Source organism: Poeciliopsis prolifica, unplaced genomic scaffold, assembly GCF_027474105.1.
Source record: "Poeciliopsis prolifica strain line A6 unplaced genomic scaffold, Auburn_PproV2 SCAFFOLD003, whole genome shotgun sequence".
NCBI lineage: Eukaryota > Metazoa > Chordata > Actinopteri > Cyprinodontiformes > Poeciliidae > Poeciliopsis > Poeciliopsis prolifica.
Window position 1 is genome coordinate 6,686,790 of NW_026562378.1, and position 22,463 is coordinate 6,709,252.

General features: G+C 37.9%; 2 protein-coding genes across 3 annotated transcripts; one reads left to right on the forward strand and one right to left on the reverse strand.

The window, feature by feature from the left end:
- Positions 1 to 175: 175 nt before the first annotated feature.
- wdr1 (WD repeat domain 1) lies at positions 176 to 11,282 on the reverse strand. The gene is made up of 15 exons (XM_055027401.1): positions 11,160 to 11,282; positions 9,792 to 9,913; positions 9,248 to 9,338; positions 9,012 to 9,159; positions 8,672 to 8,852; positions 6,409 to 6,486; positions 5,389 to 5,469; positions 4,793 to 5,026; positions 4,353 to 4,442; positions 3,677 to 3,831; positions 3,373 to 3,457; positions 3,174 to 3,284; positions 2,871 to 3,044; positions 2,639 to 2,783; positions 176 to 964 (listed from the first exon to the last, which is right to left on the reverse strand). Exons 1-15 carry the CDS (start codon positions 11,173 to 11,175, stop codon positions 858 to 860), a joined length of 1,818 nt encoding a protein of 605 aa, XP_054883376.1. The 5' UTR covers positions 11,176 to 11,282; the 3' UTR covers positions 176 to 857.
- A 1,850-nt stretch (positions 11,283 to 13,132) lies between these two features.
- On the forward strand, positions 13,133 to 22,105 carry idh3b (isocitrate dehydrogenase (NAD(+)) 3 non-catalytic subunit beta). Of its 2 annotated transcripts, none has more exons than XM_055022907.1 (11): positions 13,133 to 13,212; positions 14,221 to 14,394; positions 14,519 to 14,639; positions 15,773 to 15,833; positions 15,924 to 16,056; positions 16,170 to 16,303; positions 16,423 to 16,525; positions 16,678 to 16,824; positions 17,529 to 17,623; positions 17,709 to 17,769; positions 21,647 to 22,105. In XM_055022907.1, exons 1-11 carry the CDS (start codon positions 13,171 to 13,173, stop codon positions 21,731 to 21,733), a joined length of 1,158 nt encoding a protein of 385 aa, XP_054878882.1. In that variant the 5' UTR covers positions 13,133 to 13,170; the 3' UTR covers positions 21,734 to 22,105. The 2 variants fall into 2 exon arrangements, with proteins under 2 accessions (XP_054878882.1, XP_054878879.1); XM_055022904.1 differs by lacking the exon at positions 21,647 to 22,105 and adding an exon at positions 19,037 to 19,371.
- Positions 22,106 to 22,463: the final 358 nt, after the last annotated feature.

Below are 22,463 nucleotides of genomic sequence, written 5' to 3' on the forward strand. Positions count from 1 at the left end.
GACAGTACTTCAGGAGCCACAACAGAGGATCAAAGACGTGCTTTTTGAACTAAAGTTTTCATCAATAGCTTTAAGACAAAAGGGATCATCTGCAGTTAGCAGACAAAAGTTCGCAACATAAGTGCATGTTGTCTGCCTTGAAGTGCTAAGAGTAATGCGTAAGAAGATGAATGCATAAGAAGTTACCTTTTATTATCATAATTAGTGAACCAAGTTCCTCTTTAGACACTCATAAAGACATCGAAATAAAACTGAGACAAGCTAAACACCACCAACAAGACCTAACAGAAAAGACAGCATTTTGATTGTATTCCTTGTTCTCTCATTTCCTTAATGGTTCCGATCACAAAGATCAGAGTCAAAGTCTGAATGTTGACAAAAAAAAAAACCAAACAAATAAAAACACAAAACTGTAAAATATTGTTAAAGAAAAAAATGGACATCTGCTCCAGGTACCAATTCATTTCAGGAATGTAACCAAAAGGTTTTATTTCATTGAAACATGTTCTGCTCTGGTAAAAAGCTCATTGTTCCTCCTCAAAGGGCCCGATGCACAGAAAAGGATTTCAGTAAACTGTGGAATGATCACAAACATGTTTGCGTCTATGTAGAGCTGCAAAAGCACTCATGGTTACATTTCATAATTCAACATTTCACCTGCAAATAGACTTGTGTTAAAACTGTTTTCTGGACGCCATCACTAGCATAACCATTTATAATTCAGATGTTACAGACAGCATAGAGTTTTGATGCTTAACAGTACATTAAGAGGAGAGAATAAAAAAAAGAAAAGAAAAAAAAAGCTTAATTTCTACAGTAGTCCTTGTCCCTGGAGATGTGAATGTTTTTCTTGCAGCTCAGTATTTGATTGTCCACTGCTTGACAGTGGCATCATGGGAGGTGGTGACTAGAGTGTGAGCGTCGATCCAGGCCAGGCTGCTGACATGGTGCAAGCGGTGAGCGTCTGCAGACATCGGTGCAAGAAAAACTCATTACAAAAAGAGCCAGCGTAACAATGTCACAATTTAGCAATTCTTTTAATTCAGTCTGATCAGTTATGAGCTGCCATTACCTACACTGGTGTAGGTAATGGCAGCATCTTGATCCTGTGAGTTCTACAGAAAATACTCAACTTTGTGGCATTATAGCTCCACAAAAAAGACAATATATATATATATAATATATATATATATATATGATTAAATTAATCTGACTAAAAGTCAAAGAAGACTTTTAGAACCTGGAAAAATTTGCAAGCTTTCTTCCACGTTTAGGGGAAGATTATTTACACCCCGGTGAATATTTGTCCTGGGTTGGGTTTAATGCTGCAGGTCAGGCACAATAATTGTATAAAACAAGAAAAGAACATCATTGTTTATTTTTCCAAATTCTTCTATGTGTCCAACAAATTAGATTTAATCTCTATATGATGTTAAGTAGAATTTTCAAGACTTAGTTCAAAGAATTCTGAATCAAACAGGTTTTAATTGGGGGTAAAAAAAAACTACAACAACAAAGTCCTCAACTTGAGTCATGATGTTCAGACCTAGCACTTGCCAAAGTGCTCTAGTTTTTGGCAATAAAAACAACTAGAGCTTTTATTCTAGTTAAAAGTAACTCTGAAATCGTAATCTATGCTTTTCTAAATTTGCACTTTGATTATCATTTTCTCTCTTAAGTAAGCCTCCCATGAGTGACCTTCAACCAGTGCCAATAATATAATATGGCAAAAAAAAAAAAACAACAACAATGAACTAGTACAATCAATGAGAGAAAGTTATGAGTTATTTTAGACTTGACTTTTAAGCTCTTCTGTGTTGGTGTTCCTTTTAGGTTTGGTTTTATAAATGCACACTGGTCTGTTTTAAAAGGTGCTTAATGATTAAAGTAGCCTGATGTAAGCCAGACTACAAATGTTTGCTTTATAAAAGCTATTTTTAAAGCTGTGAAAGTTTCTATAGAAGCCTAATTAATGTTCCTTCAGTGACTACATGCAGCTTTATAGATACGTGGAGAAACGTGTGAGCTTGCAGAATTTACTCTGCAGGTTATTTTGCTTGCCAAGCACTCCTTGTGATATTCACAGGCTGGAGCCGCAAAACAAACATCAAGGTAATATGACGCTATGCTATGAAAACTCAATTTTTGATGCCAATTAATTCACCTTTACACCTTTGACAAAGTTGTTGCAAGCAATAAGATCCATTGTCTGACCATAAAGATCAGCTTTGTACTTGCAGAACATCTGAAAACAAATTTGCTATTTAAACCAGCAAATTAAGATTAGGCAAATAATGTGGCACAACTAAATTGTTGAAACACAACTTGTAAAAAGTGCAGCAAGAAATCTGAGTGGAGTAACAATTTAAACTTTATTTGTTTTGCAGTAAAATATGCAACAGTGGTACGTTCCATTTAGGGAGCTAGTTGTTTAATCCTTTATTGAAAAGCTAAACAGCAAAAGTTAATAGGTGTGCAAATAATTAGAAAAGCCTCCAAACTAAAAGAAGTTTGCAGCTTAAAGATCTCCCCCCCACCCCCTCCGCAAAAACAAAAAACAAATATGAAAACAGTATAAAAAAATTTTTGCGTGCATGCATGAGACTGGCATGTTTAGGTTTGCAGGCTTATCACTAACCAGGAAGTTTGATCCTTGTGTCTGCATCACCAACTGTCCAGATGTAAACCATCATGTCCATCCCACCAGTTGCAAAGTGCTCATTGTCAGGTGACCAGGCCAGACTCACTGGTTTGGCATGATGCCCATAAAACTCATTTTTTACCTGGAGGGAGAAAAAAAATAAAATTATTAAAACTAACATCCCAAACTAAAAGACCAACTCAGCTTTGCAAGATAAGACCAGTTTTACCGAGTAGCCATCTGCCACAGAGTAGGCCGTAGCGACCTTCTTATCGTCGATGACAGCCAAGTAGGCTCCGTCACTGGAGTAGGCCATGTCGGTTATGTTCCCTTTATTCTCAAGAGTTTTACCCTCGTCCTTCAGAGTGTTGCCTTGAATGGAGTAGAGGTGGACTTTTCCATCCTGAAGACAGGAAACATTTTAAAAAGTATTGACAAGATCTGATAAAATGGTACGGTGATTAAAACTACATCAGTCTGAAAGCATTTTCAGAAGCAGCAAAGCGTCTCTTCAAAGTAGATTTCCACTCACATTTCCACCAACAGCAGCAGTGGTGCCACCAGGATGGATGACCCCGACCTCTGCTTCATAGCCAAGATTGTCCAATGTGAAAACTTTCTTCTTGTCCTTCAGCAAGACCAGCTAAGAAGAAAAAATAGGATGTAATCACACTACTCTTAAAGGTAACCAAAAAATGAGTTGAAGGTAACCACAGCCAAAAGGACATTACCTGACCGATGCACACAGCCAGAGTGAACCCTCTTGATGCAGAGACACTTTTAGGCTGGGAGTCCATCTTCACCACATCAGAGGCACTGCAAAGCCAACAGTCTGGGTTGTTACAGAGGGTCTGACAGCTACACCCAACACCGGCGTACAAACGCGATTCAAACAAAAGATTCATTTTCCTTAAATGAATGCTACTGTCTGTATATCCAACACAGTTAAGGAAGATGCTAAAAACAGCAGAGAACCTTTTTAAAAAAATAAAAATAAATACATTTTAGAATCTCTTAAGGGAAAACAGCCCATACCTGTACTCTTTCTTGCTGAGGCTTGTGTAGCGGAGCGTATCATCCATGCTGCATGTCACCAGGTCATTGGCTTCATCCGCTTGCATCTTGCTCACCTGGTTACTGTGGCCTTTCCCTGAAAAACTGTCATTCTCACCAGTTTCCGCATCCCAGTAATGTGAAACATGAGTTAAAGAAATCGCATACTGATATTTTTTAACCTTTTAAATGAAAGACGATGTGCATCCTGCGGTACACTTTAACCAAATCTCTGAGAAACTTTCCACTGCTGAGCCACTGAGCTACATCTTCATGATCAATCTCAGTCCGAACACATAATCCAGTTGTACATGATTTTTTTTTTTAAAAGTTCTCAAATTCATATTGTTTAGGAATTTGAAATAAAAACTAACAGCAGCTCTTAAATGTACAGTTTATTATTTTAAGAAAAGTATGATTCCCACAAGTTCATGTGGAAAGCTGGATGTCCAGATGAATCAATCAAATCTCAGTCAAAACTACAACATATGAACGCTGCCAGCACATTTCTTAAAAACTGCAACTGTAAATGCCTAATATTAAACCAACTGCATTTCAAGATCTTAGGGTGAGATTAAAGTAAAATCTCTTATGATGCTGCAGAAACCCCCACTTTGTTTACCAGGGTCACCTTCACATTAATAGACTATTTAAGGATATTGATGTGTCCATCATGACTCCCAGAGTAGATGTATGATCGACCATTGCCTTTATGAACCGTCAGACACTGGATGGACTTTGTGTGACCCTGCAAACAGAGATCTGCTTTAGAGCACACACTAAATTAACTTGGCACAAATTTACCCTGGAACGTCATTCCAGAGTTTATGGAAAAGCCATGTAAACATTTCAGACGGGTTCAGGCAGCTACATTCTTAAATTTGTTAAATTAGTTTTAACAACTCTGTACAACAATTACACAACTTAGATCAAGACAACTTAAAATCAACAGCTATTGGCAATATGGAGTCCATACTTATTAAAAAAGAAAAATCTTAGACGCTTCACTCCCACTTACTGAATTGTAACTATAAAAACGAATAATTATTTTGGAGCCCCTCGCTATCTAGACAACATTCATAAACTCTATAGTCTGACCTTGATGGTGCGAATGGGCCGGTCAGGGTTGTTCTTGTCCAGGTAGTTGATGTATCCTGACAGAGAGATGCTGAGGAGGTGGTCCTTCTGCCACAAGCAGCCCAGCTGCTGGTCACTCACGTCGGAGCCCATATTGAAGGTGGTGACGGCCGTATCTGCGGCAACATCCCAGAGCTTCACCGTCTTATCCCCCGAGGCAGAGATCAGCTGGGAGCTGTCAGGGCTCCAGCTGAGCTGCACGACATGAAGCAGAGGTTAAGAAAAGACCATTTTTATTAAAAGTGTTGACAGTGTTCTCGTGATCTGTCACTAGGAAAGCACATTTCCTAGATGTTGGAGCAGAGGGAATAACAAACATCGACTTTGAAGAGGAAGAGGGTCAGTTTAAGGAAATATGTCCATAATTTGACTAGGAAATGAGCCATTCATGTTTACACTTTGTGCCCAGCACAGCAGGCCTGGAACACCAGCTCTGACAAAAAAGCTTACACATCTAATCAAATTAATGCAAGTCAGGTGACGGGCTTAAAGGATAAACATCATGTTTCTCATTTTGTGTTGCTACAGTAGTTTGGTTCAAAATCACAAGTACTTACAGCATAGATTCCTCCTTTGTGAGCCTTCTCTCCACCCAGTGAGCCAACGCGTTCCCCCGTTGTTCCATCGTAGACGAATATCTGCAGGTAAATGAGTCAAAACATCCTTTCATTTTTTAGTCACGTTTAAATTTTGTAAAGTGTAAAGTTAACTATGATTAACTCAGTTACAATTTAAACCAGTTTAGAACAAAGAAAGTTGAGCTTAATCAATATCTATATCAAGGTAATTTATTAACACTTAAACCATTTACTACTGCAAGCAAATAAAGCCTGAAACCAGATATGGACACATGGCTGGGAACTAACATAGTTTTGTCTCCTTCAGGGTAGCAAAATGTGATAAGTTATGTAAATCAAAACACAAATAAAAATTGGGCTTACTTTAAAAAAAGAAAAAACAATCAGAACCACAATTGATAAACTCTGGAATTTGACTTTTTATGATGCCGTGATGCAGTGTGACCCTCAGGTTTAAAACTACACATTAAAAGGAAAACACCACAGAACTGCTTAGATTAAGAGTGATTGAGTTCTCCAGATGCCCTTTTAATACTATTTGTGTTACAGTAATCCTGACAGTCAGAACCTGTAACATATGGTCATTTCAGAAAGCATCTTTTGCTCGACATGCTTACTGGCCTGACCACTTCTTTAAAACTGCCTGTTCACGTGTCTAAACTTCCTTCCTCTGTTTTACATGCAGAAACAGGAGTATTGTTCACTTTAATTTTAAACTTTTAATTCTTTAACTATTCCCATAAGTTTATTATTTGCACAAAGTTATGATTATTGGTTTAAGCTTAAAACAGTCATGTGTGAAGTCAATTAAAATGTTTTTTTTTTTTTGGCAAAATATCTACGGCTTTGTTGTTTGATTAGACCGACTGCAGTCCACTCCATGAAGTTTTTCTACATAGAAAAACAGTTTTGTACTCTGATTAAATGATAATCTCAGTTTTAGCATTCTGATTTGCCTTCATGTAATTGCTTGCCCATGGTCTTTATTTTGCCACCGACCTGGCCATCAGCTCCAGCAGTGACTAATCGACTTCCATCTGGAGAGAAACGAATGCAGTTGACGAACTGGCTGTGGTCCTGCAGTCACAGGGAAGAAGAGAAAAGAAAAAACAAAAAAGACTCATTACTTAAATAGAAAATTGAACAAGGCCTAATGCCCAAAAATATAAAAACAATTCTAAACATTGTGCTGTTTAAAGTGGGCTACATTACTTTGACCTTATATGTATAGTTAATACTTAGATATTGGAATTTTGAAAGGAATAAATCACAGAATGTGGACAAAAATTTATTTTTTTCTCTCAAGTCACCTTAACAAAAGCCCACTAACATTTTAAGAGTTCTGACTAGCAGTAAAATTGATGATTGAAATTAGACATTCATTTTGATCTTCCTTGAGCAATAACTAGATTGTTAATTTGAAATTACCCATCTTTTTCTGATCTGCAAACATACCACATATAAGCACTACAGAGTTGTGTTGACAAAATGTATTCTGCAGTCCTCACTGAAAGAAGAGAAGCATACTTTTGTTTTTCAGCAAGTCATTTCAAATTAAGTCAGAGGAAGCAGAAAGATGCTTTTTTTTTTTTAAAGGAGCTCATTTCCTTTGACATCTAGACAGGTCTGCTTTTTAAATATCTTTCCAGCAAGATATAGAGGCTTGTTTTAAATAAATAAATCCTTGATATTGATTAAAAAAAAAACTATTAGATCTATTGGTGGATAGATTAACATAACATGAGAAAAATGTCTTGTCATAAGTTAAATCTGCAAATTTTCCATCAATATTAAGGAGCTATTTACTTAAAACAAGCACTAAAATGTTATTTGCAAGTTACTGCTCTTATTTCAAGTTTACTATGATATTTGCACTAGAAAGTAGACCAAGAATACTCAATTTTGTGTTTTTGCAGTGCAGCAAAATAGCTCTGCATCATTCTTCAGATCAGGGATTCCCAAGAGCTTCCATCATGCAGATCCCTCCCATCTCCAAAACACCTTAGTCAAATGAATGCCTTGTTACCAGTCCTCTGCAGATTTGAATGACTGCTGATGAGAAAATTTGACTCCCTTGTGTTTGAGAAGAGATGCACCTAAAAGTTGCAGGATAATAGGACGTGGGAAACCCTGCATTAGAGCTTTGACCCTGTTAGAAAAGAGTGAGCATCCTTTGGAAAGTTTCATTGTTGAGTTAAAGTTTCTCCTTCTCTAGAATACGCAAGCAGAGTACTTTTTGTAATGATCACATTTCTTGTATTACACATTTCATTTTGTGACCATTTTCAGCAGCAAAGTCAATATTCTGATCAACAAACCTCAATTCTCACAGCTACATTCACTTCACGGCAGGATGTTCTGAGAAGCTCGAGCACAGCATTTAACATTGACACTTGCTGTTAATTTGTCATTTATGGCTACAGAAATTACAGCAGTTAGTTTGATGGAGTGTTTTTGCAAATTGTCAGGAACCACTATGCATTCTCATATGCAGTTGCTGGCAAGCATCTATGGGGAAAAAAAAAAAAACTTTCAAAACAATGCTTTTGTAATATTGCATGCATCCATGCATGAAGCCGTCTTCCTCATGGCAAGCAGGAAGTCGGTTCTTCCTTATTTAGGTTTACGTTTGCTGGTGAAAACTTGGGTTTCATATGGCAGAATAGAAAACTGAGGCCAGTATGAAAGTAATTATGAGGAAGACCATCCCAATCCATAGTAGCTTCCTGTGGCTGGCATTTAGACCGATAACAAAACTAAGGGAGGAGCATGACTGGAAGACCAATCACCTGCATAATTCAATACATTTAAGCAAATAACATGCATATCATTTGGGGGAAAAGCCATTTTGATTTCAAATTTAAGACATAAAATGATTATTCTAGGAAAAGAAGACAGAATGCTGAAACAAATGAGAGGCTTGAATGAATTTGAGTCACACCCCAAGCATTTGAGTGGGATGGAGGTTATATAATGTGGAAGCAGCAACACAAGGCAACACTGTTGAAAGCCACCAGGGTGTGACAGCTTTGAGATGAGTAAGCAGCACTAAGTAACCAGCAGCTTAAAGTTACTGAAACCATAAAACAAAGTTAATTGATAAGAATTCAGGTTGAGGATGTTTCAGAAATGTGCCTATTTCTGGAGTTTAATGTAAAGAAACTCAATTACCCCAAATGCTGTGTTTAGCACAAATATTACATTCAAATACCAAAGATTAAAAGAAAGGAAAAGGAAAAAAAACAAACAAAAAAAAACATACCCTGAGCGTGAATTTAAACTTGAAGGGAGGTCCCTCAAAGAAAGAGCCGCAGGTGTCGTCGCTGGCAGTGGCAAGGCGGTAAGGGCGTTTCTGTCTAATGTCTACACTGTTGATTAATTTTGCATGGCCAGAAACCTCTCCCACTGATGAGCCCGAGTCCCACAAGAACACTGCACCAAATCTACAACAGGAGACATACACACTCAGCTTTTCTGACAAAGAGGTTGTTTGGCTGGCTGGTTTCTATATTTTACACAAAAGCATAATGAACATTGGGAGACATCATTAACTATGTTTGATGGCATTATAAAATGCACAGATACAAAACTTTGACTCTTACTTCTCTCGTCCGTCGCCTACAACCGCAATCCTCTTGCTGTCCTCTGTCCAGGCGATGTCCTTGACTTTCCCTGAAATGGGGGTGTACTCGTACTTGAGCATGTGTTCCTTCTGGGTGGTGTCCCAGATACGGATCTTCCCTGATACATCTGAGAGGCCAGAAAAAGTTTTTGTTAAAAACAGCTAATTCACAGTACAAAATAGATTTGTAGACAAGTGTCTAAAAGGGATCTATACCTCCAGATGCAATGTAGAAGCCACTGGGGGCGTACTTGGCGACAGTAACTTGATGGGCATGTTCAGTGTAAATGTCTGCAATTGCTGGATTCTTGAATAAAAAGAAAATATCACAATTTATTAGACAGCTGGACAGACGATGCTTCTTAATAAAAAGGTTGATCTAACCCACTAACAGAATAACAGGAACATGCAATAAATGTGGTTTGATGAATAGAGGAAACTGATGTTCCTCTATTATTATACCCTGTTTAATACACACCAGGGTCAGTCTTTAGCAAAACCAAGTCACACTTATTTTGGTTAAACCAGTGTGCAAGAGCACCATGGGAAAGGAGAGCGATTCAACAGAGCAGGATTTTAGAGGGCAAGCAACTGCAGCATCACATTGTAGACAGAAAACAAACCAAACTTAAAGACACTTCTGATTTACTTCACAACTTACAGAAAACATAACATTGCCACGAGTGATCACCACATAATGCACAAACAGTGAATGAACCAGCAAAATTTATTACTAAGGCTTAATGAGAAAAGTAATTACCTCGATGTTTCGTATGACAACACACTTGCCGTTGGTGTAGAGGAAATTGTTTCCTTTGGGATCGCCACCAATTACTTTCGCAACTCCCCTTTCCATCTGGGGGAGGCTGGCAAAAACATGCTCTGAAAAAAAATAAATGTTACAAGTTCACAAGAGATTTGTTGAGAAATCCCCCTTTGGGATCTTCATTTTATATTTTGGGAACTGTCTGTAACCGGAAAACACTGGATTTAGAAATGCTGATAGCGTTTTGGAAATCTTTGACTTCAGATAAGGATCTACCTCATCAAGACACAGAAACTAGTGTTGAAGTATCGCTAAGTACCAACAGAATGAGCTAAAGACAGTTTAAAATGTCTAGTTGGTCATTTTCAATCTTAGTAAAACCCTTATGCACAGCCACTGCTGTCCAAGATACGTTTAATGACACTACTTTCATTATAAATAAATCATTGCAAGAAAAAAATATTTTGATCCTATATTCTCTCATTTTTGTAAAAAAAAAGTCACATCTGAAATTTGCTGCAGAAAGTCCAACTTCTCTTAAATAACTTCAAAATTGAGAATTATGGAATAAATGCATAAAAGTATAAAGCTATAAGTGTATACTTGTCTAAAACTTTAAGAATAAGTTTTAAAAAATCTGAGTTCTTATTAAGACTCAATTGCATGTTTCAAGTTTGCACAAGGTTGAATCACAACACGAGAAAGAAATATATATGTTTGCATGCCTCAACACGTGTATCCTACTATCAGAACAAGAAATCCCACTACCATTAACACTGCATTAATTTCTGATCACTTTTTGGCTGCTATAACTCTAAACTAAAAGCTCGCAACGTCATAAATCAATAACTGGACAGAGAAAAGTCAGAAACTGAGAACAGGCTCGTGCACTAAGTAGATTTTCGCAAGTCACAATAAACAATTTTTGGTAAGTTTCTTTTGGTAACTTAAGTAAAATGTGACATTTGTGGGTGAAACGGCGTGAGTTCAAGCAGCCACGTCTCGTCTGACAGCTCCAGTCTGGACATGTCACAACAACACGACGTGAGCGGAACCATTTCCTATTTGTTACAGCTCCGCTAGCCGACGCTAACTTTCACTGAAACAACCCATAACAGGCTGAAAGCAGAGCTAGAATACATTTCCAGGAAGCCATGATAGTCAGACGTGGCTTTCACGTTAACAAGTCGTGGCTGTTTTGCTTTCACCGGGGAAAACTTAAATGTCAAAAAGAAAAGACAGAAGAATGGGCGAGGCTAGCTAGCTGGACGACTAGCCGACACTGCACACTACATTCTGCTTCAAAGCAGAATTTTTCGCTCTGTGTAACTCCGCTTTTGCCACAAGGCGACGCAGACTTACTCAGTTCAAACGGCATTATTCCTGTAGGCCTTGAGCTTATCGTTAGTCTTTCCAATGAATGAATCTGTGGAGACAGAGACGCTCCTCCGGCTGTGTGCACTGCCCTGCCTTATCACACAAACACGGAAGCGGCCCCGGCGCTCGCGCTGCCTGGCTTTGCCCATATATGGTAAACTCAGATCATGCGCTGCAGCTGTCAGCCAGTAGCGGTGCGCTGCAGCGATTTGGATAAATTTCACCTAAATATGGTCTTTTAGGTTCCAGGGCAATTGATGACCAACGAATTCATGACAAAGAATAGGACTGATAAAGGGCAGGTTAAAGGTTATTCTCAAAATCAGCTTCCTGCGTCCTAGTTTCTGTTTCCAGAACATGTTTGTTGTATGACACATTTATTTAATATGTAATATAGCAAACAAAGAAGCCAACTCCTTTGAGAGTCCAAGAGAGTAGAAAAACTCTAAATACAAATTATTAATGCTAAAAATCCAAATTGAATTTATACACAACATTGTATGCGACAGAATTTTTCCGTCAAAAATGAGCCATGGAATATTGACATTGCATTACTGCGGGGGGAAAAATATAACGACCTAAATTTGCCAATAAAAATAAATTACTAAGATCTTAACACTTATCCTAGAATTATATGCCTGAACTACATTTTCAGGAGAGGGATTTTAAAGTCTATTATGGCATTCTGTCAGTAGAAACCATCACTGGCCTGGAATAGGACTGGTAATCCCCCTTACCCATATGGGTTAGGATATTTTCAGAGTGAGCATCGACGGAAGCAAATATACTGTTACAATGATTATATAAAATTTGAAGACAGTTTTGCTGTGACATATTCATCCTGAAAGATTGATGATAATCATCTCCTTTGTTAGGTCACCAAGCGCAATGTGAAAAATGATCTGTCTTTTTCTTTCTCCTGCTTTCAGCTATATGCAATTTGACAGCAGCCATGTGGGGACGCAGCAAACATGTGCATGAAGTCTCTAAGCAAATGAGACCAAAACTTAAGTGTTTCAGTCTCCATGTGAGGTGGAAAAGCTTGTGCATTCGCTGAACAAACCATTCGAGATGGAGGAAACATCATAGTGTGAGGATGATTTTTTTTATCAGGATAGAAATGGAAGCTAGTCAGACCAACTCGTCCATCTTCCAAGTTCTTTGAGTCCTTTGACTTCAGACTGGGTCCATTGATTGTTCTGCAGGACAGAATCCCTAAATGTAAAATTAGATCTACAATTGAATGATATAGATCTGAGGTGCCCAGGTCCAATTCTGTTTATTTATCACCCTGAAACTTGTAGATCAGGGGTGCTCAATAAGTCGATCGTGATCTACCAGTTGATCGCGGGAAGGTTTGGCGTCGATCTCAGCAGCAGGTGACAAACTGAAGCCCTCCAGGACACTGGGTCCAGCTCTTCTTCTTCTGACAGGCTTATCAAAATATTCACTAAGATCCAAAACGTTTGTAACTTCATTAAAGCATAATTTAAAAAATCAACAAAACATGTTAAAATTTATATTCTCAGTAATTATTGTTGTGTTCCAGATCCATTAAGAAATAAAAAGGTGACTCAAAGACCAACTGACTATATATATATATGTGTGTGTGTGTGTGTGTGTGTGTGTGTGTGTGTGTGTGTGTGTGTGTGTGTGTGTGTGTGTGTGTGTGTGTGTGTGTGTGGGTGTTGTGTGTATACAATTTAATGAGAAAGAATTTAGTGTAATTGTGGAAAAACAAATGAATAATAATAATAATAATAATAATAATAATAATAATAATAATAATAATAATAATAATAATAATAATAATAATAATAATAATAATAGTGACTAAATAAACAAATAAATAAATACAAATTTCTCCAACCTAATCTTTTTTATCCTAAAATACGTAATTCAGTGCGTGTCCTGATGGGGGAGGTGTTGTCTCGTGGTTTGGGGGATTGCACCAGCAATCTGCCACCGAGGAAGTCATCCAGCTTCTCGAGGAACTATGGCGGCCGCCTTAAGAGGAACGGTAGTAGCGTTGGCCAAGGTGAGTGCTGAGGGGATGCTGACAGGACAACAGGGTTATTACATCTGTTAGAACGGAGAAGTGAAGTTTGTCAAACTCAGGCAAAGGGCTTTATTTTAACTGTCCCAGAAAACGGCAGGAAAATGTGGCATGTGTGTCCAGTCAAGAGCCCTCCTCGGAAAATGGACAGACACCATAGCAAAGTTTAACAACAACAACAACAAAACGGTTTCTTCTAATTTTGGTGGTCAGTAGAGCAGAGTTATCTTCCTGTATTGTATCTGTTAGTCATTACAAGTATCTCAGCCGTTCTGGGATATCCTGTTAGCTTTATTCATTTGCTTATTGTTATCATATAAAACATCAACGTAACGGATCAACCTAAGTTTCAACAGTCGAAGGTTTTCTTACCCGTTTCAAGGTTGGACTTCAAAGTCACACCCACGACCACACGCTTCATCCCTCGTAGCATCCAGTCAACCCTCCCGGTCACCCACCGGTGGCCTTTTTGGATGATGATGCATCTCATAAATGACTTAAAACAGTAACGTTTGTGTAATTAGCACATTTGCTTATATATGACACGTCAGAATCAGATTTATTTGCCAAGATTGTGTACACAAGCAAGGAAGGATTTAGAGTTTGTTTGTTGTTTTTTGTGGGAGAAGATGATCCCCAGTTTCACTTTCACTGGTATGTAGTTATTAGTACCATAAATATAAAACAGCAACGTTTTTATATGCAAACAGAGAATTTGTGCAAGTATCCTGCAATCATATGTAAATCATAATTTAAATTTTGCTGTTTCTGAACATGTTCAGTCGCACAAGAGCGTCATGTCTTCAAAATGAAATGCAGAAAGGTTAGAATTGTTGGAGTTGCTCACTTTGGAAACAACCCTCCTGGGATTTGAGTAATTCATTGTAGAGGAAACAAAAAGGAAAATCCCAGCTTTTTTCCCCTTTCTTATGTTTTGAAATTTGCATCTGTGATAGTGGAAAATTTTAATCTACTGTTGAAATTTCTTAGGGTCTGGGAAGCACCCGCTTGCAGCAGCTGGTCTCTAGACCTCTAAGTGTTTCTGCAAGTCTTTGTGGATCCGAAAGCCCACCTACCCGTGCTGATAGTACCTTCAAGGTCACTATGATTCCAGGTGATGGAGTGGGACCTGAGCTGATGACTGCAGTCAAGGATGTTTTCAAGGTACAGCATCCTTTTTCCATATAATGTGCAGTCAGAGTCAGTGATATTAACATTGAGACAGTTTGAAGACATAAATTAATACTGGTGTTTTTTAAATACAAAGTTTATTTGTCCCTATCTTTAGGCAGGTGACATCCCTGTTGAATTCGACGAGTTCTTTATCAGTGAAGTGCAGAACAGGGCGACTGACGAACGACTGGAGAAATTATTGGAGTCGATGAAAAGCAATAGAGTGGCTATTAAAGGTAAGGTCTCTTTTTCTGCAGCTGTTCAGTCACTAATAATATGGGATTTGAAATGTGTAATAAAGTGGGTTCCTACGGCTTTGATAGAGCCTAAATATATTTCACGTCTAGATCAGAATAAAAAATCTCTTTGTAGACTTTAAAAAGATTAATCCATCCAATCACACTTGTTCCAAAAGCTTACCATGAATAAAGCAAAGAATATCCAAATCATGTTGACTTTATTGTGAAACACAACAGATTTTAAATTTTCTCTTTCACTCACATTTTACGGGGGAGTGTGATAATATGTTTGAACTCTGACAATATGCTCTGTTGCCTCTACTTACGGGAATTGTTGTTCTTTTAATTCTTGTGTTTGTCAAAGCTTCTTCAAGATCTTGATTCGCTCAGTTGTCTGAAACATCCTGTAGTCTCTGATCCAGCAGCAGGCGCTGTTGTAACATTTAACACATTGTCTCAGACATATTTTAATCCACTTGGGAGGGAAAGTAAGGCAGGAACATTTAAACCAGCTGTAAGACCAGCGTTCTCCTTCAGCTGCCACTGCACTGCTTGGCGGCTAATGATGAGCTGGTTTACATTTAACTGGGTGTTTGCACTCTTCATGACGTTCTGGATCGACAGACTGGTTACTAGCATGTCATTTTTATTGGACTGCCAGCATTTGAGCTGCTCTGATTACACAGAGCAGCCAAAACTGTGATACCTTGGTCAACATAACAGAAGCCTTTTTCATCTATGAAGCACTCTAAACTACAAGTAGCATAAATCTAATAAACACTGCTTCCAACATATTCTGCTCTAAAATATTGTCTGAATTCATGTGTGTGATTAAGTTTCCAAGTAATCATGATACAAAATGTTCATAGTGTAATAAAGCAAAAGTGAACTTTAGCTGAACTTTATCAGGTTTTTGTTGTTTTAGATTTTTTATTTTTGGACTACTAGCCTTCACTAGATAGTAATCCAACAGGATTGTGATTATAATTTTACTCACATGATGTGATTTTTTTTTTTTGTCATATCCATCCATCCATCCAAATATCTCCTGTAACTTTATAATGCGTAATAAACTTCAGCATATCTGCTTTTTATGTTTGTTTGTATTTTTATTTTTTTTTGTCAACTAGGGAAGATTCACTCACCAATGGAGAACAAAGGGGAGTTGGAGTCTTTTGAAATGAAACTAAGGTAATTACATAGAAACGCTTTTTAAAAAAAACAAAAACAATTGTATCTGCTGTGTTTAAACATTACCTTACATCTCGGTTGTTTCCCCAGGCGCACACTGGACCTGTTTGCTAATGTGGTCCATGTGAACAGCCTGCCCGGCTACAACACTCGCCATAACAACCTGGACCTCGTCATCATTCGTGAGCAGACCGAGGGAGAGTACAGCTCCCTGGAGCACGAGGTAAACAATTAAACAATAAGTCTACTGCCGCTAGACAATCTGAAAAATTCTAACAGATGCTGCATTTAGTATCTGTCATAAAATTTTTGACGCCTCTACTTCAATGTTCGTAGAGTGTGCCCGGTGTGATCGAATGTTTGAAGATCATCACCAGAGAGAAGTCACGACGCATCGCCAAGTTTGCCTTTGACTACGCCACCAAGACAGGTCGAAGCAAGGTCACTGCAGTTCACAAAGCAAACATCATGTGAGGGCATCTTTAGGACAAATTGCTTTTTTTGTCTGTTGATTTTTAAAACTTTGTCAATTGCGGTGATAATTTGACAATTACAGCAATTTTCATCCTTACCTATTGTGTTATTCCAGGAAACTAGGTGATGGGCTGTTTCTGCAGAGTTGTGCAGAGGTGGCGGAACTTTACCCCAGAATTAAATATGAGAACATAATCATCGATAACTGTTGCATGCAGGTATTTACAGTCTTAATATTTCGTCCTGCTGTTTTTATGAGCATTGTTTCCGTCTACCTCACCACACTACAGTATTGCCATGGTCTTTGGTGTTGTATTTTCTTTTATTTTTTTCAACTTTAATTCAAAATTTACTTGTTTCATTCTTACAGCTGGTTCAGAACCCCTACCAGTTTGACGTACTGGTCATGCCCAACCTTTATGGAAATATCATCGATAACCTGGCAGCAGGACTGGTTGGAGGAGCCGGAGTCGTTCCAGGGGAAAGTTACAGTGCAGAATATGCTGTTTTTGAAACTGTGAGTTTCTTTAATAATTCAATTCCTTCTGTTTGAGTCAAAGTTTGGTGAGTCTGTGACGTGTCTGTCACATACACTGTAAGGGCAGAAGCTAAACAATGAAAGAGTTAAAGTAACAAATTAATCTGTGTTGTTTTTAGATCAATTAAATGCTATTGTCAACATAGAAGTGATATGCAGGACACTATCCTAATTATTTTCAAAAGAAATGACTCATTAAAAGGACACAGGTTCACCTTCATGACAGAAATGCAGCAGATTTTACATCGCAGAATATCTAGCAAATGCAATAGATGAGAGTAGATTTACTGTGGGGCGTTTTATTGACACTATAGACCAAAAGCTGGAGAGATTTGATGTGAGACATATTCCACATTCTTGGATAATAAGTTTTCCAAATAAAAGACATCATTATATTTGAATAAACAATATTAAATCTGGTTTAATTAATGCTCTTAGTGGTGAACCACAAGGTTCTATGCTGAGCCATAAAGATTAAAATGTAAATGCATGAGCCTAAAGTTGTCGACTTATAGTTTATCTGCTTGTTATCAAACATTTATCTTCTACTCATTTGCTTTGATTCTTCAAATCCTGAATCAAAACTAATTATCACACTATTCCTTCTTGCTTAAGGGTCAAAATTTGTTTGAGTCGTTTTCAGTGGTTGCTTCATTTCCTGCCTGTTTTTTTTTTTCCTCCAGGGAGCTCGCCACCCCTTTGCGCAAGCAGTGGGCAGGAACATCGCCAACCCTACAGCAATGCTCCTCAGTGCTGCTAACATGCTGAAGCACCTCAAGTGAGTTTTCTAATCTTTTTATGAACAGCCACAGAACACGTTGTTTCCTGGCCTGCCTTTTAACTTTCACTGTATTCTGCTTCAGTCTGGAGTACCACTCCCAAATGGTGTCAGACTCAGTCAAGAAAGTCATCAAACAGGGAAAGGTAACATAGCTGTTTGTGGTACTCGCTGAGTTTGAAGACTTTATGCTTATTAATGAAACTCATGCTCTTTAAATAACATACTTTCATGCTCCAATTTGCTGGTCAGTAACCAAAAATGTTATCTTTTCTTGCATCTTGTGCATCTAGAATACCATAAGAATCAAATTCCAGACTATGCTCTTATTGAGCAAGTCTGAACAGTTTTTTTTCTCTGATCAGTTTGTGGTGGAACATTAGCAGTTCTTGGCTTGCAAATTTAACAACTTAACATCTTGTGTGTTAGAGAGCCTTTGATTCACTAACATCTGTGTCAGACCTGCTGCATTTCTATTATGCTTTATTTTTATATTTTTTAGAGTTTGAAACTAACATTTTTATTCTCTGCTGTCTGTGATTATTATACTCCTTCAGGTCATATTTAAGATACAAAGTAAAGTGCAAGCAAAACACCCATGATGACCCAATAACACAAAATAAAGTAGTGAATAATAAAACACATACCACTGAATTAAATAAATGTTGGTGGTGATAATTTATATTGTAATTTAGATTTAAATATATTGCTTGCTGAACTTGTTTTATAATTACATTAATATTTGTACATGTAAATTAATAATGTCCACAAAAATTATGCCATTTGGGAAAATCAAACTGCAATCATTTCCAAATATTGAGCTTCAGTTCTTGAAACAGAAACTAAGATTAAACCAGGCAAATTGGTTACATATCACTTGAAAAGAATCAGGCCAAGAAAATAAACCCTGGGTTATAACTGGATTAATTGAATAAAAAGATTTGTTCAATAAAACATCGTCCGGGAATAATGTGAACAAAACCTGACTTGTCATTGGTTTAAATTCACTGAGTGACTTAATAAAGGCCACAACTTTGTCCAAAACATTACAAAAAGTTGGTGAAATGCTTTTTCTTGGCCCAATATTTTAGCTGCCCCAGATTTGGTCATTAACGTGTGCTGAATGCACACATGTACTCTGACAGGTACAGCATGTTCATGCTGAATCCCGGCCACGTTGCTTGTATTTGATGCATTATTTGCAGCTGTGCAACCTCCTCCAGCACCAATTCCCACCACCCCAGCCAGGTGTCTGTAATGAAACTATTGGCAAATATCAAAATCCTTAAAAAGCTGACCTTATGTCATCCGTTTGCTCCTCCGCTTCTTTTCCTGTCACTCCCGTCTGTCCCTGCACCCCGCTGACCTCTGTGTGTCTGTTGTTTGCATACGTGTGTTTTGTGCACATCCCAGGTTCGAACACGAGACCTTGGCGGGTACTCTACCACTGGCGACTTTGTGCAAGCAGTAGTGGAGAACCTGCGACACCGACCCATCTAATAAGACCCCACCTTCCTCATGTTGCCGTAAATGTGGACCTTCATCCTAACATGACCTGAAGGCATGTTAAGACTGAAAACTCTCCCCACTTCCATGTTGTGTCCCATATGTGTTACTCTGCTTTGACATTAGTGGCCTACAATGTTTATGTTTGATGTATGTGTGATTGAGCCGATGTAAAAGCAGTGATTTGTGACACACTTTGTGGAAATAGAAAATACACAGTTTTTGGAGATTTCCATCCCATATTTTTTGTCTTCTGTTTCCTCTCCCTGCCTGCAGCCCCTTTCCCTCCATAATCACTCTCAACTTCAGTATTTTCATTATTTTGGGTTATGTTAATAAGTAAACTTATGTTACAGGTTTAATCTAGTCAGTTCCTTGAGCTTTTTCTAAATGGATATAATCTAAGCTGCAATCTGAAGGTTGTCTCTATTATTTTCCCAAGGCCAATGTAGAACAGTCTCTTTATTTCCAGACTTTATTCCAGTTTCTAAAAGAATAAAATAAATGTTTATTTGTTGCATTTTAACATTTTAACTTTCAGTATTTTGTTTTTTGACTTCTGTTTGAGAATCGGCTCAAACACATTCCAAAATAAAATGACAGGCAAATTTCAGAGCTTTTTTTTTAACCTCTGTCCATCTTTAATATATGGCGGTTTAAACATTGATATTTTTGTTTGTTTTTACAAACAGCATAAAAGCATCAGTTTACACTATATGTTTCAAACAAACTCGATTAATTAGAATTGGAAGTAGAATTCAACTTTATTGTCGTTGCACATGTCAAAAGTACAAAGCAATGAAATGGCAATAAAGCCGATCTACTTTAGTTCAGCAGCTATCAAGAGCAGCGAATGAATCAAATGTTATGTTATCCAAGCATTTTATTCAAACGTTTTGCACTCAGATGTTATAAAGAGTGTCAAAAAAAGTTTTTAAACAATTTTGAAATTTGATATATAAAAAGATCAGAGCTTTGAAATAGAAAATGAATAGGAAGCCTTTAAATGTCGCTACATTCATGGTAACATCTGGGACATGTTTGTGCTTTTTGTAGACTTTTCACTTTAGGCTTATTCATTATATTGTAGCTTAGAAGGGCAAAGCTTCCAGTCAGTAACACATAACTTAGTAAAAAAAGCAACAAATAAGTAAAGTTCTAATTGATGTCAGGGAGATGCACCTTATGCAAAAATCCATGCTTCCATCATGTTTCTGTTGTCATGAGCTACATTTTAACTTTGCGAACTGATGAATCTTTTTAGATCATCTGCTGCACAGATCCATGTTTACAGAAAGTTATTTTAAAATTGTTATGAGCCACAAAACTTTTTGTGAAGCAGCTAGATCATCTGATTACTTATAATGTAATATAATTACATTATATATAATAATCATTATATGTAACATACACACACATATATATATACATTTATATATATATGCCTACATAAAGTGCATTACTCGTAATGCACTCTGTTCACAGAAACAACAAAAACTGACTTAATTCACTCTATTTTTATTCAGGCTATTGGTGCTTCCAATATTTTTTCTACAATGTAAATTTTGCCCAATGAAAGCACCATAGGCTGAAGAAAAAGCACTGAATCACTGTCAGGACTCATGGAGACAGCATTCTCCTGATGTAAGATTCCCTTGAGCTTTTATTTGTCAGCGTTCATCATTCTCTGTACAAAAATCACCTCTCTGGCAAGTCACATTTTAACCTAAAACTAGCTTATAAGAATACATAACCTTGACTTGTCAACATGTTGACATATAACAGAAATGAAATAGTATATAGAATAGATATGGCATTTCTCCATCAGCACTTGACTGGCCATGTTTTTTGTTGTTGTTTTTGTTTTTCTAAACAAAACTCGCAGAAGAATATGAACGTATGCACGTTCTCGTTTTGGCAAGTTTATATCTGTCGGCTTGTTTTTGCTGACTGCAGCTTGCAACAGAAGAAAGCCCCACATTCAGTTCCTCTGGATGGCAAAGTATCACTATAAGAATGATTTTAAATGCAGAAATGTTTTGTCAAGGCCAACAGATTCCTGGGAAACTCCTGACTTCACTGTAAAACAGCAGAGTCATTGAAACCACATGTAGGGTAAGTCACAAAAGTCCCTGGATAAAGCAATTAACCACTCATGGTCAGCTGCTTCCAGCTATGTCAACGGGAAGTTAAGTGGAAGGAAAAAAAAAAAAAGGCTTGCGAGAAATGTGCTGCAAAGTAACCCAGAGCAGGGAGATGTACACCACAAATATTCTAAACCAACAGGAACACTTGAAAGGCATTGCTCTGGATCACAGATAGACATGTTTCCAACTTACCCCCAAAAAATTGATGAGCGGACATTTTCCTCACAGCGACATTTACTCACTCGGCTTGCTCTCTGAGTACAGTTACTGTATCAAAGGCTCTTCGACATGCAGGCCGCGACACTGCAATGTGGACATGTGCAGCTGCAGCTGCGCACATGGTAACACGCTGTCCTTATGTTTGCGACAGGTGCGCACCGGAGACCTAGGGGGCTACGCGACATGTGATGAATTCACCCGGGCTGTCATTGCCAACCTGCCAGTCGTAGCTTCATAAATGCAAATCTGTGGGCTGCTGAGACACACACACACACAGTTTTTCGTTTATTTTTTGGGATTTTTTGCATTCTGTCAAGGTCTGTGCACTGCCTCAGCCAATGTACTGCAAAACACAGAAAATCTGCACCAATATGTTTACAAAACATTGTTTAAAGTGGCATTTTGAAGACAAAACGTTAACAGTCGTGAACATGTCAGCTTCGCCGACCTTTCGCTTTCTTGACCCTGCAAAAATTCTGCTAATAGCTTCATTTCAGGTCACTAAGCAGCAGTCGCAACGGATGGATTCGTACATCTGATTATTTATTAACGTCGCGTTTTAGCTTATCGCTTCATTTGTGGCGAGATGTGAATAAAAAATGAGACGTGACAGCAAGAGTGTGAAGCGGTCTCATGATTCTTAATGGAGACCTGATGCAGTATTCAGTGGCGTTAAAGGGTCATCACACGTGTTTCCAAGGAGCAACTAGAACGTACTTGTTCCATCGTTTCCTGACGCATGTCAATCAGGTGGAGCTGGATAGTCTGCTGCGTAGGAGTCATATGAGAATCTCTGTGTTAGTCACATGTGGACTGTGACTGATGTCGCCCAGCGGGATTGCAGAAGTGCGTTATCAGGCGACAAGAGCTGGAGAGATTCACACGGTTCATGCTGCACTGCATTGCAAACATGCAGTTTTCTGAACGTCTTCAATAAGTTCATTAAACCTTTTTACCTTCTCAAATAA

Excerpts from the sequence above, each read along its gene's own strand:
- wdr1 (XM_055027401.1), bottom strand. Across the intron at positions 6,487-8,671 it reads AGTTTAAATTCACGCTCAGG|GACCACAGCCAGTTCGTCAA; the intron begins GTATGTTTTTTT and ends CTGTGACTGCAG. Across the intron at positions 3,045-3,173 it reads CTGCTGCTGTTGGTGGAAAT|GATGGAAAAGTCCACCTCTA; the intron begins GTGAGTGGAAAT and ends TCCTGTCTTCAG.
- idh3b (XM_055022907.1), top strand. The coding sequence starts at position 13,171 with ATGGCGGCCGCCTTAAGAGGAACGGTAGTAGCGTTGGCCAAG. Across the intron at positions 13,213-14,220 it reads CGGTAGTAGCGTTGGCCAAG|GGTCTGGGAAGCACCCGCTT; the intron begins GTGAGTGCTGAG and ends GAAATTTCTTAG. Across the intron at positions 14,395-14,518 it reads CAGTCAAGGATGTTTTCAAG|GCAGGTGACATCCCTGTTGA; the intron begins GTACAGCATCCT and ends CCCTATCTTTAG.